The sequence below is a fragment of the Acyrthosiphon pisum genome, chromosome A2 (assembly GCF_005508785.2).
Source record: "Acyrthosiphon pisum isolate AL4f chromosome A2, pea_aphid_22Mar2018_4r6ur, whole genome shotgun sequence".
NCBI classification, from domain to species: Eukaryota; Metazoa; Arthropoda; class Insecta; order Hemiptera; family Aphididae; genus Acyrthosiphon; species Acyrthosiphon pisum.
Window position 1 is genome coordinate 26,001,623 of NC_042495.1, and position 12,634 is coordinate 26,014,256.

The window sequence follows — 12,634 nt, forward strand, 5'->3', positions numbered from 1 at the left end:
CATGCTTTTTCCAGTGATTGTAAAAAAATTTAGAAAATGTTCGATTTAAAAATTACGGCTTTTTTATTGATGCCATATTATTTTATATTATAAACTAAAAAGTTGTAAGTGGGTGTCGGTCTGCTTTACAGTAGGTCACTGTAATATAAACTGTTAAGGGGATTTGATACCGTGATTTTCTGTTTTTGTCTAACACACGCGCACATAGTATTTTAGACTTGTTTTTTGCCAAATATTTCAATTGATCTATTGAAGCGATAAGATTTTTGAAAACAGATTTGAATTTGTCGTCGAGTGCACTTGAAATCGACTTTCCCACATTTTTGATTTTTTTGATTTTAACTTCTCCAAAAATTGAAATAGCAGAATTTTTAAGTACTCTTTTTGAATATGACATTTTTGAGAATTTGGGGAATAAAATCAAAAATGTGGGAAAGTCGATTTTAAGTAGACTTGACGACAAATTCAAATCTGTTTTTAGAATTCTTATCCCTTCATTAGATCAATTGGTATGTTTGGCAAAAAAACACGTCTAAAATACTATGCGTGTGTTAGACAAAAACAAAAAACCACGGTATCGAATCCCCTTAAGTTTTAAATATGAATTTAATGGTATAATATAATTTTAGGTACCTGTAGAAAAACGATGACGTGGAACCTTATTTTAAATGTATAAATCTTAACTACACAAAATAAAAATTAAACATTTTATAAATTGTTAACATAAAGTTAATCTGTACCTAGACCGTGCATAGAAAATTTGATTATTAATAACCAGTAAATGTCATGTATTTACAGTATTATACTATTATACATCATTATATTCTTAGTTTGATAAAAATATTAAATTTCGTCGATTAGATATGTTGATTTTAGAAATTTCAGGATTTTCTTGTTCTGATCTGGGTTGGGTCCAAATGTTTGCGTCGAAAGTTTCGGTCAAGTTGAGCTCCATTCACTCCTGTTCCTATAGATGGCATTCCGTCAGGAATAATGTACATGTCATGCCCGTGGAAGTTTAAGAAATCTCTGCAGCATTGGTTAACAAATTCTTTATAGTATACTATTATTATAATATTATCCCAATACCTACCTAAGTCATAATAGGTTATGATCAGGTCTTACATTTGAAAAAATTAATTCATTTTATGTTTGTGATTTTGGCCTTTTTAGGGGCTTACCAAAAAAAAGAAGTAGAAAATAAATGCATTTTTACTGTCCAAAAAATGTATGGCAGACACACACAAAAAAAAACTCACACCATTCGAAAACCAATACATTAATCGCTCCGCTCAGAACTTAAAATATTATCTAGGGCATTTTAGTGATTTTGACGATTTTTGTCAATATGTTCTGACCTGTTATTTTTTAGAGTTATATCAATATATTATTTAAATTTTTTAACAAAATATCGTTAACATAATATCGTTAACTAGGACCTTATTGTGGCCCCACCTAGTGATTCACTCCGGTGCACATTTACCTATCACATTTTACGCAGCAAATTGTAAGTGCTTTTTACATTTATTCTTGTGTACTTTGTACCAAATGTTAATATTTTTTGCGTATGGTATAATGGTATAATATTAAATACACCTATATACATAAGGTTTCATGCCCGTAACGATTAAAGCGATAATTCACATAATGACTTTATAAAGTTGGTAGTGTCTATAAATACGAATTACCCCAAACATTTTTGTTCCAAATTAAAAAATAAAATGTATTTATTTAGTGAATATCGAACATAATATGGCCTATACAAAAATACAATATTATTCACAACTGTTTTCTGGTATAGTTTATTCAATTGTTTATGGAAACACTTGTTTTGTTTTGTATTTGCCTTATCACACTTTAAATACTTTAACTGGACAATATTTTATATTAATCTTTCAGTTGTATTCAACGCTTGTAATATTATTGATACAAATATGGTCAGAAATTTTAATATGTTATCTATTATTTGTATACTCGTTTGTATTAGTCATATAATATGGGCTGGACGTGAGTACTTTTATTTATATATTTTTTTACTTTACACGATAGATCACAGATTAATATTTTTGGAGAATTATAGGAAGAACATATTATATTGTAATTGTCACAAAAAAATCATAAAATTACTGTTAAAAAATAAAAATAAAAATAAAATAATTTACTAGAATAAGTTTATACCTACTATAATAACACAATTTGTATTTTATAGCATAAGATTAAGAAGCATATAAAAAAAATATATAATGTAATATGAATATTCAAAATTAGAACAGGGTTACGGTTAATTGTTTGAGAATTTTATGTTTTTTTGGTAGGTATACGAAAATGTTACGCTTTCTCGTAGTTTTTGAAAAATAAAATTATTTTATCAACCATTTCAGATGAAAATATAATAATATTGTATTAATAAAAGTATTTTTATATTTTACTTTACAACATACAATAAGGTTTAAGGTCAGAATATTATTTAGGCATCTCCTTCATTACAAATTTAATTTTTGAATTAATTATAACCAGTGCCGGCTCAAGGATTTGCGGGGCCTGGTACGAAATAATTTTTTTTATGAAAGAGTTCTTTTCCTGAAGACTTAACAAAATATACAAAATGGCTATTGGCACAGGATTCGGTCAATAGTAGGGCCTCTTAATAATGGTTTAAATAAATGTGCTTAATGAATAAGTCTCGCCGATTTCATGAATTTGTTACGCTTACTGGACTAGCTATCGATTTAAACTCATCCTTCTGTTGTTTACGTGCTCTTTTATTACTTCCAGACTCATATTTTCTAAATCTATCTATGTATATCTCTACTTGTCATGATTTGAACTTTTATGATTTGTCTAAAATACTTTTGAACTTATACACAGACCTAAAATGTTATAAAATAGAAACCAGATAAAAATAAATTGTTATTATAAGGGATCGGAAATTTATGTATTAAATTTATCATATTTCTATATAATGGTACAAAAAAAAAATGCCAAGTAGAATGTAAATTTGTTTCAAAACTTCGAGACATTATGTCAATGCTAAAATCACCCGAAAATTTTTTTTATATTTTTGCATGCGGGTGCCTATATTGAATTTATTTCTTAAATGTGTATTTTTCCGAACAAAAATTATTTTCTACAATTTATTCTTTATTATATTAAGATAGTATATAATTATTTGATAATATGATAGTTGTTCATACTTTTTTATGATTCGACGAATGCATGTTTAATATATTTTTAAATATTCATGTTCATATACCTAAGTCAGAATTTAGTTACAAACTACACTGAGGATAGGGAACTAGTCGACTGTTCGAATGAATTGTTTTTGAAAGAAGAGTGTTCGAATAAATCTGTTCGAATGGACTTGTGTTTGAATAGTATTATGTACAAATGTTATATTTTCCTATTTGAACATAATTACGAGTATACGAATATCGTTCATAGTCAAAAATATAATGATATAATAAATTGTTCTACCGATTGACCGATTGTGCAGTAGTGTATTATAATATCATATCGTCGGCTACCTAGCAAAACCTCGTAAGTCACTTTTATCAAATTGTTCAGGAACAGCAAAAATCTGTGACGTGTTTACTTTAATTGTATAATTAAATTATAAATAATAACAACAATAATTAATTTTTATACCGAAAAATTGCATTTTTTTGATTCCAAAATAAAAATAATATTGGAACATTTAACATTTGAACACTTTTAATTCAGACACACTCATTCACACATAATAATAATCGAACATTTAAATTTTCTAATATATAAAATTCGAACACTTTTCATTCATACACATAATTTTCGAAGAAACAACTACATTCCCACCAAGTATTTTTTACGAATTTATATAGATGTACACCAAGTTCACAAAACTTGACAAAAAAATGTTGTGATAGCAATAATAATAAATATGAATACCTACCAATTCAGAATAATAAGACACTCAAATCTACTATGTAATAAATTGTCAAATAATAAAAATAATATAATATATATATTACAATTATATAGAAATTAATAGTCTAATAATAAAAATAATTACTTACGTAAGTAATAAGTGTTTGCAGTTCGCTAGTGACAATAACGTCGCGACTCGAGGGTTCTCAAAATAAAATAATAATAGTACCATATTATCAAGTCCCCGCATGATATGTAAAATACGGTGTAGACTGTAGACATACAAATTACAAATTACGAAGAAAATAAGCTGATCATTAGCTGTAATTATAATTATAGATCAACTTGTTCTATCCGCGTAACTCAATAATGTAAGCAAATCAGTATTACCTCTTGATAGAGAAAAACTGTTTTTATGAGAAATTATTGATTAGGTATGAACTACGCATCGCCATAGCCTATCGGGCACCACTGCATTCGGTATGTTTAATAAACATAATAATATAGGTATATATTCAAACTCAACAATACTTTCAATAAATTAATAAAAGTCAATAGTCCGATAGTCATTATTAACTATAAGCATTAAGCATTGATTATAAATACTAAAGTAGTACCACACAGTAATTATAATATCAATACATTTATAAACTTTAAATTATTGTTGCTCAAGTAATTTCTGATAAGGTAAAGGTGCAAAGCACGGGGCCTGGTGTCGGGAGCACGCCCGGGGGGGAGTCATAGTGGTGGGGGGGGGGGGCACCACTATAACCGGCTCTGGTTATAACTATGCGAAATTTTACAGTAAAATAATGCTCATAACTTGCTTTAATATTGGAATATCTGAATATCAATAAAAGCGTATAATTTGCCCTAGATAATAGTGTTGTATTTAAATTAAATAACTCAGATGAATTCAATGTTATATGAAAACTAAAATCACAAAATTGATTCTGCTGAACAAAAACTTAAGTACAATATAATATGTTACCTACTAGCTATCACACCAGGCGTTGCCCGGGCAAAAGTTACCTCAAGTAGTCAGGTGAAATGTATTGGCAATATTATCTATACTAGTCTAGGTCAGGTTGATGATAGCTGGAAACCGCGGGCAACACAATATGTATAATATATAGGTATACAATTTACACGATTATTTTAATTTAAAATAAATTATTTTTATTATTTTTTTATCAACAAAAGTGGTACTAAAACTTTCAGCAGACTGTCAGGTATAACAGTAAAAAAATTGAGGATGATACGTTGAACGGTGTGGATTTGTGTGCCAGACAAAAAATGGGCGGTACTGGTTTGCGCACAAATACCAAAAAGACAACTTGTTTGGGCACAAAACTACCACTCGTTTGGGAACAGTCGAATCGTAATCATACACATGGCTTGCGCACAGTTACCTTTTAGACTTTAATAGTGTAATATCTTGCATATTAATATTTCTTTATTATTAAAGTACTTACATACATTTTCCTTCCCCCTTAACAGACTTAGGACTGTCTATGAATGTATTCATAGGTGTGGTTAAAAATGTATGTTAATACTTGTTCAAGTTAAAAATGCATGTTAATTTTAATTTTAATATAATTTGATTGGTATAGGTATATACGAATAGGATTATATACACGTGTCTATTATTTTTTGCAATAACAGTTTCCCATTATTTGAATGTATTTAATTTGGTCTATTTCGCCAGTTGTATATTTTGTCCATAAGTTTATGCGATGTTCAACTGATTCTATTGACTCCTTACGGCGATAATTATTTATATTTTTGTTGATCGATGTTATTTTTAATTCTGTTTCGCTTTGTATTTTAAGAATTACGTCTATTACCTGGTGTATGTGGGGATGTGGAGTGTAAAATTGTTGGTTAAAATGTCTATGAAATGCTTCTACACCGTTCGTAGTTCGAGGTTTGTCTTTTGGATGTCCTGCCCATAACGTAGGATTAAATTTTTAATCGGGAATTATATATGTTTCAAGAACGTTGTCGGAAAATGAAAAATCTGACGTTAGTGAATCTGATATTAATTGTGTAAAGGCATCTTTTACTTCTTCTGGAGGTAAATACGGCAAACCAAAAAAACTTTTAAGCCAATTGCCAATATTGGAATTTTCGTTATTATACTCAAGTAATAATTGTTTATTACTTTGAATGTGCCGAAACCAACGTTGAGCTAAATGAAAAGTACAAGCCACAATTTTACAATCGGGATAAAGATTTAGTAAAGCATTGTGTGCGGATATCTCAAAATCTACATGAAACTCTTTAATATTTAGTTCTTGGTTAAGCGTATGAATACAAATATCCTGAATTGTTATCCACATTATATTATACATTGAAATTGACTTTCTCTTCAAAAAACAAAAAATTACCGGCACATAAAAATGATTTTGATAAATATGGATCGTGTATATCTGGTTAAACAATTTTGGACAATAATCAAATGTGCCATCTCCAAAAACGTGTTGAGCATTGAATAAAACACTTAAGTTTTTCGGACAAGTTAAAATTACTACATTTTCGTCTTCACTTAAATAAATAAACTGTTCACCTTTAAATAACAAATTGTCTCGCATTTCCCTAATCTGATTAATTGCTTTATTTATATTTTTTGGAAGCGTTGGAAACTGTTTTTTTCTGGTGGCATACATAGAATTTCTTAGTAGATGAATATCACTATGTTTAAGATTATTACCTTGGTTTAAATGAAGTGTTTGTCTTATTATCTTACTCGGTTTTATGTGTAGCTCTGTTTCAGCTTTACGTTTCACGACACTGCGAATCATCTCTTTTTCAATTTCATTTTCTGAATACTCACTATAATTACTATGATCATTTATAACTTGAATTACTTTGGTGTATAGTTTATTTACAACATACAAACCATTGCATTTTTTATTGGTACAACGAAAATAAAAATCATCACTTTTTAAAACACGATATTTAGTGAGTTTAAAATTATTTATACTAATACAAATATTTCCTCGTCGCGATTCAAAAACTGCACTAATTTCTAAATCCATGTTCAGTAAATATAGGTTAGAGTCACAATAATTCTATATACGCACACTATTAAGTTCTCGAGACGTACTGTGTTAGGTCTATATTATATAGTTTGTATAACACTATGATAGTCGTAAACCACGATAAGGCCGATAACATACACCGGGTTTTATACCGCGCGACTAGCGACTATAATGACATAAATATAGTTATTTTCGTGTGCGAAAACCAGTTGTACATTTAATATAACCATGTGCGCAAGCGAGTTCCGATTTTTCAGGTAAAAATTATGGATTGTGCGCAAACAAGTTGCAGCCCAAAAAATTGGGACTTGCTTTTATAGTATAGATAATACGCTTGAAATCTGGCTTTACGTGTTAATACGTCCTCTTCAAAGTCAACCATTTTGAAACATCATAAACATTGAAATAAAACATATTTTTTTTACTGATCATTAATATTATTATGAATCTAGCAAAAAGTGAATGTTACGGTAAATATAATTATTATATTTTATTATAGTGCAACATATATATCTATACCAGTGGTTTTCAACCTGTGCGTCGCGGCTCCCAGGGGCGTCGTCGGTTATTATCAAATGAGCCGCGTTCGAAAACTAAAAAAAAATTGTAATAATTTATAGTTTTTGTTATCTACTTTTCGCTGCCGTGTAAGTCTGCACGCCCTATACATGTTGTACGCACTTGGGTATGTGAGAGACAGTGTTGGGTAGTAACGTAACGAAACGTTACTGTAACGGCGTTACTTTGCTTGTAACGCGTTACGTAATTTCATTAGAATTATTTCCAAGTAACGAAAATGTAATGAAAATTACTTTTGAAAAGTTATTTCTATAGAATAACGCGTTACAGTTTCGAATTATTAAGTAAGTACCTACCTACATATATATTGTGAATTGAAAAAAAATATATGTATAATGCGGGTATTATTATGTTTCCCAATCTAAACTCGGCACAATTCAGTTTTCAATGGTTTTGATATTTGAAATGTCTAATTGCACCGTAAATCACGAGAACAGTTAATTAAATTTATTGTTCCTTTAAATAGGTTTCCTATGAATAAAGCTTGTGTGGAAGACTACATTTTATATGATCCTATTAACTATACAGATTTTATAAAGGAATTGCTTGTTCAATTTGCCCGTAGAAGATTATTGCCAAGAAATTTAAAAAAAAATTTATTTTTGTAACGAGAAAGTAATGAGTTGCTTTCTTATTTGAAAAGTAAAGTAATTTCATTACAATTTTATTTGAGTAACGAGTAAAGTAACTTAATTACATTTATCTCTTAGTAAAGAGTAAAGTAACTTAATTACTTTTTAAAAGTAACTTACCCTAACACTGTAACCAGTAACACTGATGAGAGATAGATCGGCCGATCGACAGATTTCGTCATTGAATAAAGTTGGATTGAATAATGTAAATTAATTGTTTGTTTTAAATTTGCGTATGGGAGCCGTATATTTGATTTCAAAATCAAAAGGAAACGTGGACCCAAAAAGGTTGAAAACCAATGATCTATACAATATACATTAAACAAGTCTATATTTATATACAATGTATTTCACTTTAATCTTAATGTGATACGGTGTCTAGGTCCTCGGAACTCAGTTGAAAGATCAACAAAATAAGCTCCAATGAGATTTGCACAATGTTAGGTTAAATGTTTTAAACTATTTTATACATATATGGTTAACCCATTTAATTTATTGTTTGTTACAATAAACTTAACATTATGTACCAAAATAAATTAATATTTATAATCGGATACCTACCTATTGGTGTAAATTCTGAAATGTAATAATTTATTACTAGTACGTAAGTCTGTAACGTAGGTATAATAATGTACCTATAACTAATTATTTATTCAACTTTTATAATATGTACTCGTTTAATTTCATATTTGTATAAACATTAAACTCATAATATTCATATATAATACCTATATCAGTTGTTAATTTTATAAATATTATAATTAATATTTGTTGTTATTTAAAATATCATTACAGACCAAATGGTTGAACAAGGTTTAATCGACACATTTTTTTCTGTGGGCAAGTATTTAATTTAGATATTTGGATATCAAAACTATTTTTAATAGAATGTCATTCACTGTTTAGTGTTTTCACTCAATGGTGTTATAATACTCTTATAAATTATAATTTTGTACGCAAAACATGTAGTACATATTATAACTTATAATATACTACATGTTTTGCGTACAAAAATTATAAATATCATACTTGGATTAGTTAAAAAAAACCAACGATTTCAGCACAATGCGAGAAACACGTCATGAAGTTATCGGCTAATAACTTTTACTGGCCCTATTTAATGAACCAAAAAGTGGATGTGTTATTTATACTAATAATTTATGTCAACTTTCATTCTACTTGCTTAATTTTTTTACCAACCTTCTAAATGTCCCCACACACTGGAGCGGTGGTAGTGACGGTGAAATGTGTCCTGCATGTAGCAATTTAACACCACCGCCACCTCTGCAGTGTGTAGGGACCTTAAATCGGCACTAATTATGTGCCATAATTAAACTGTTCTCAACACTCTTTGTAATCAGCTGAATTTGAAAGTTTTTTTTAATAATAAATTGTCTTATTATAATTTAGGAGGCTATTACGATGTAAATGGTTGGAGTGGTTATGCTAATTCTTTAAGTTAGTATACATTTGTTTTTTATAATATTGTATTTAACTATTGAATCGTATACATTGTGCAAACAAAATGATAAAATATTTTAAATACTACATAAGTAATCAATGTCGTCAATTAGCAACTAGCGATTATTACCCAGACAGCATTTTGTAATGATAATATTATAATAGTATTATAATAACGTTATACTAATATTAATTTATTATTTTAATGTTATAATAATATTGAATAATATTAAATTGCTGTATGGGTAAAGACTAGTTGACACTAAAAAAAAATGTTACTCAGTTAGCCAGTTAGGCATATCGAGTAAGCACTGCCATTCAACTAATGCCCTTGGTCTTCGGAGTCTCAGGATCAGTTTTAAGCTGATCGATGATCAATGGATTTCTATTTGCCTTCAATTCTTTTTTCTTCATCCATGAAATTATAATGAAAATAAAAATGTGTCTAGTTTGAAAATACTTGATGAATCATACTTTGATTTTTTTGCTTTGCATTATTCTATACCGAGTTGACTAACAGTTATGGTGCTGAAGGGTTTGTTCCAGCTGCAAGGCCCAACTGGCCTACTAAAATGTCATCACAGTTTTTTTTTATCCCAATGCTGTTGGCCAGTAATATATAGCAATGCTATATTTTACAATACTTGGAATATATTTTGTGCACATTTAATATGCACAAAGTGTACCGATGTGGTATCGCTGAAATCGGGCTAAATTCGGGAAAGTCTCGAATAAGACTGTTAGTTTCCCTGTAGACGGTAGTTATTTGGTCTTCATATTCGTTGTGTGCGCTGTTATTTTTTTGGATCATGATATACTGTCGCGTTTTTCATTGGTTGACTGTTGGCCTTGTTTCCTGTACCCAATAATCACTTATGGTGTTTACCGTTGGACTTAGCTCAATGCATGGCATATTAGTTATAGTTGACTTGTCGGACATTTTATGCATTTTCTACTATAGGTATTTTGATACTTATATAATCGCTTTTTTGATGTTTCACATCATATAAACATGAAACCTTCGAAATCAGTTTGAAACTAAAGGGATCTTAATCTTAATTTTACAAGCCACATTTTGAGCTTTGAAAATGATCATTCAGGTATGGAATTTGATACAGAAAAGCTTACGTTAATGGAAACATACTTACAATTTTAATAATATTTTTCTAAGAAAATTATAATCTTAATGATTGTAGTTACCTATTAACTCATAACTGATAATATTCTAATTTCTAAAATTTCCCATCACCCCTTAATGATAGTTTAGGTCAAATTATTTCAAGTCTAAACGTCTTGTGTGGATCGAATTACATTTTGTTTATAGTGTTCTATTTAATTATACAATAATGACCACTACGCAAATAAGATACACGATTATCATATTAAAAATGTATGATAATATTATATGATCATATATTAATATCACTATATTACCACCTTTTTGACCTTTAGATTTTTTGCATCAGTGCTAATGATACCAAATTATTATTTTAAATGTGCAATTTTATAAGGAAAATAATAGATGCACCATAAAATATAATATTATAATATATTGTATTCATCTTGTATTATTTGTATAAATTGTTTATAATTGTTTAGGGAAAGATAAGGTTAAGGTCGCAAGTAAGTAGGTGCCTCATTGTTGTCAATGTTCTACGATGATTAAAAATATTTTTTTCCATAAAATAAATGTTTAAATGCAAAACGTTTATATTTAATTCATGTATAATATTTATTAATATATTCATCCAAATAAAACAAAGTTTCACTTAATAAAGTATCAATATTTACCTACCCGAAGCTAATGCATATTATTTCAGGTCATGTGGCTAATTTTTTGAAAATTCAATGTAATAAAGGTAATAATTATTAGACTGCAGGTTACGATACATAATTGTGGCACATAATATAATATTATATATTTAATTAAAATATTCCTCAAGTATTAATATATTGGTTCTATATCCTATGTAAAAAAAAAAATGATTTAAGTCAACTGTTTTCATTTTTTAGCTGGATTAACCCCGTGTAATTATTGCAAATCTCTCAGTGATTGAGCTACATTTAAATAATACATAAAAATATTTATTTTTTTATTATAACTTATTATACTTGTACTTTACCTTTATTTACCACACTGATATGATTTATATTATAAATATATATGTATGATTATGCCTATAATAATAATTTTCCTTGTTAGATATACTAAAAACATAGTTTTCTTTGAAAAAACATATTTGTTCTATATTATATAAATAAATTGTTGTCATCATAGTGTATATTTATTATTATTTTTAATACGAATGGACGTGAAATTAACATATTTTGTAATACTTACATTAAATTCCACAATATTGGTCGATTAATAAAACTACATTTTGTATAAATTAATTTTCTATACTATATATAACTATAGGCTGGGGAATATAGAACTTGGAAAACCCAGTTTGGAGCAGTAAAAATAATGCGTCAAAAGTTGTATACTACCCAGGCCGATGTGACTCAATGATTCGCCCACTCCCGATCAACCCAGGCTCCTAATCGATCCAACCCAGTAATTTTAAACGAAATTAAGTTTAATCCATAACGGAAACAGCTAAATTTCCCTCGAATCTAATGCAAAAATATTCAATAAGAACAAAATATACACTCGGTGGACTATTTTTTTCGAATTGCGCATCTTTTTCACTGTAACTCATAGGCCGGTTCGTGGGTATGCCATTAATCAGGTTCCCCGCAATTGGCAAGGCTTACGCCTTATTGGCGGTGCAAACATATTTCCTTCCTTGAAAGAGATATGCCTTTAAAAACTGCAATTAGTTGGGAACTAACTATGATAAGTATCACAAAAACACATAAAAAATACTAAGGTCTAAGACTAATACGGTAAGTATAATTATTATATTTTATTACATTGCAACATATATATTTTTTTTTTTTTTTTCCGTAATAACCGCTACATGGGAGCCGGACTGTTTTCACATTGCTTACTCCCATGCAGCATCGTTTATT

The 12,634-nt window shown here is 28.7% G+C and overlaps 1 protein-coding gene across 1 annotated transcript in view; it reads left to right on the forward strand.

Moving 5' to 3' along the window:
- The window catches only part of LOC103308940 (activin receptor type-2A-like), a 50,207-nt gene that overhangs the window by 26,887 nt on the left and 10,686 nt on the right, over positions 1 to 12,634 (forward strand). The window contains exons 6-7 of the mRNA XM_029489890.1: positions 5,736 to 5,830; positions 5,901 to 6,049. Coding sequence (XP_029345750.1) covers positions 5,736 to 5,830; positions 5,901 to 6,049 — 244 coding nt within the window. The remainder of the gene's footprint in view (positions 1 to 5,735; positions 5,831 to 5,900; positions 6,050 to 12,634) is intronic.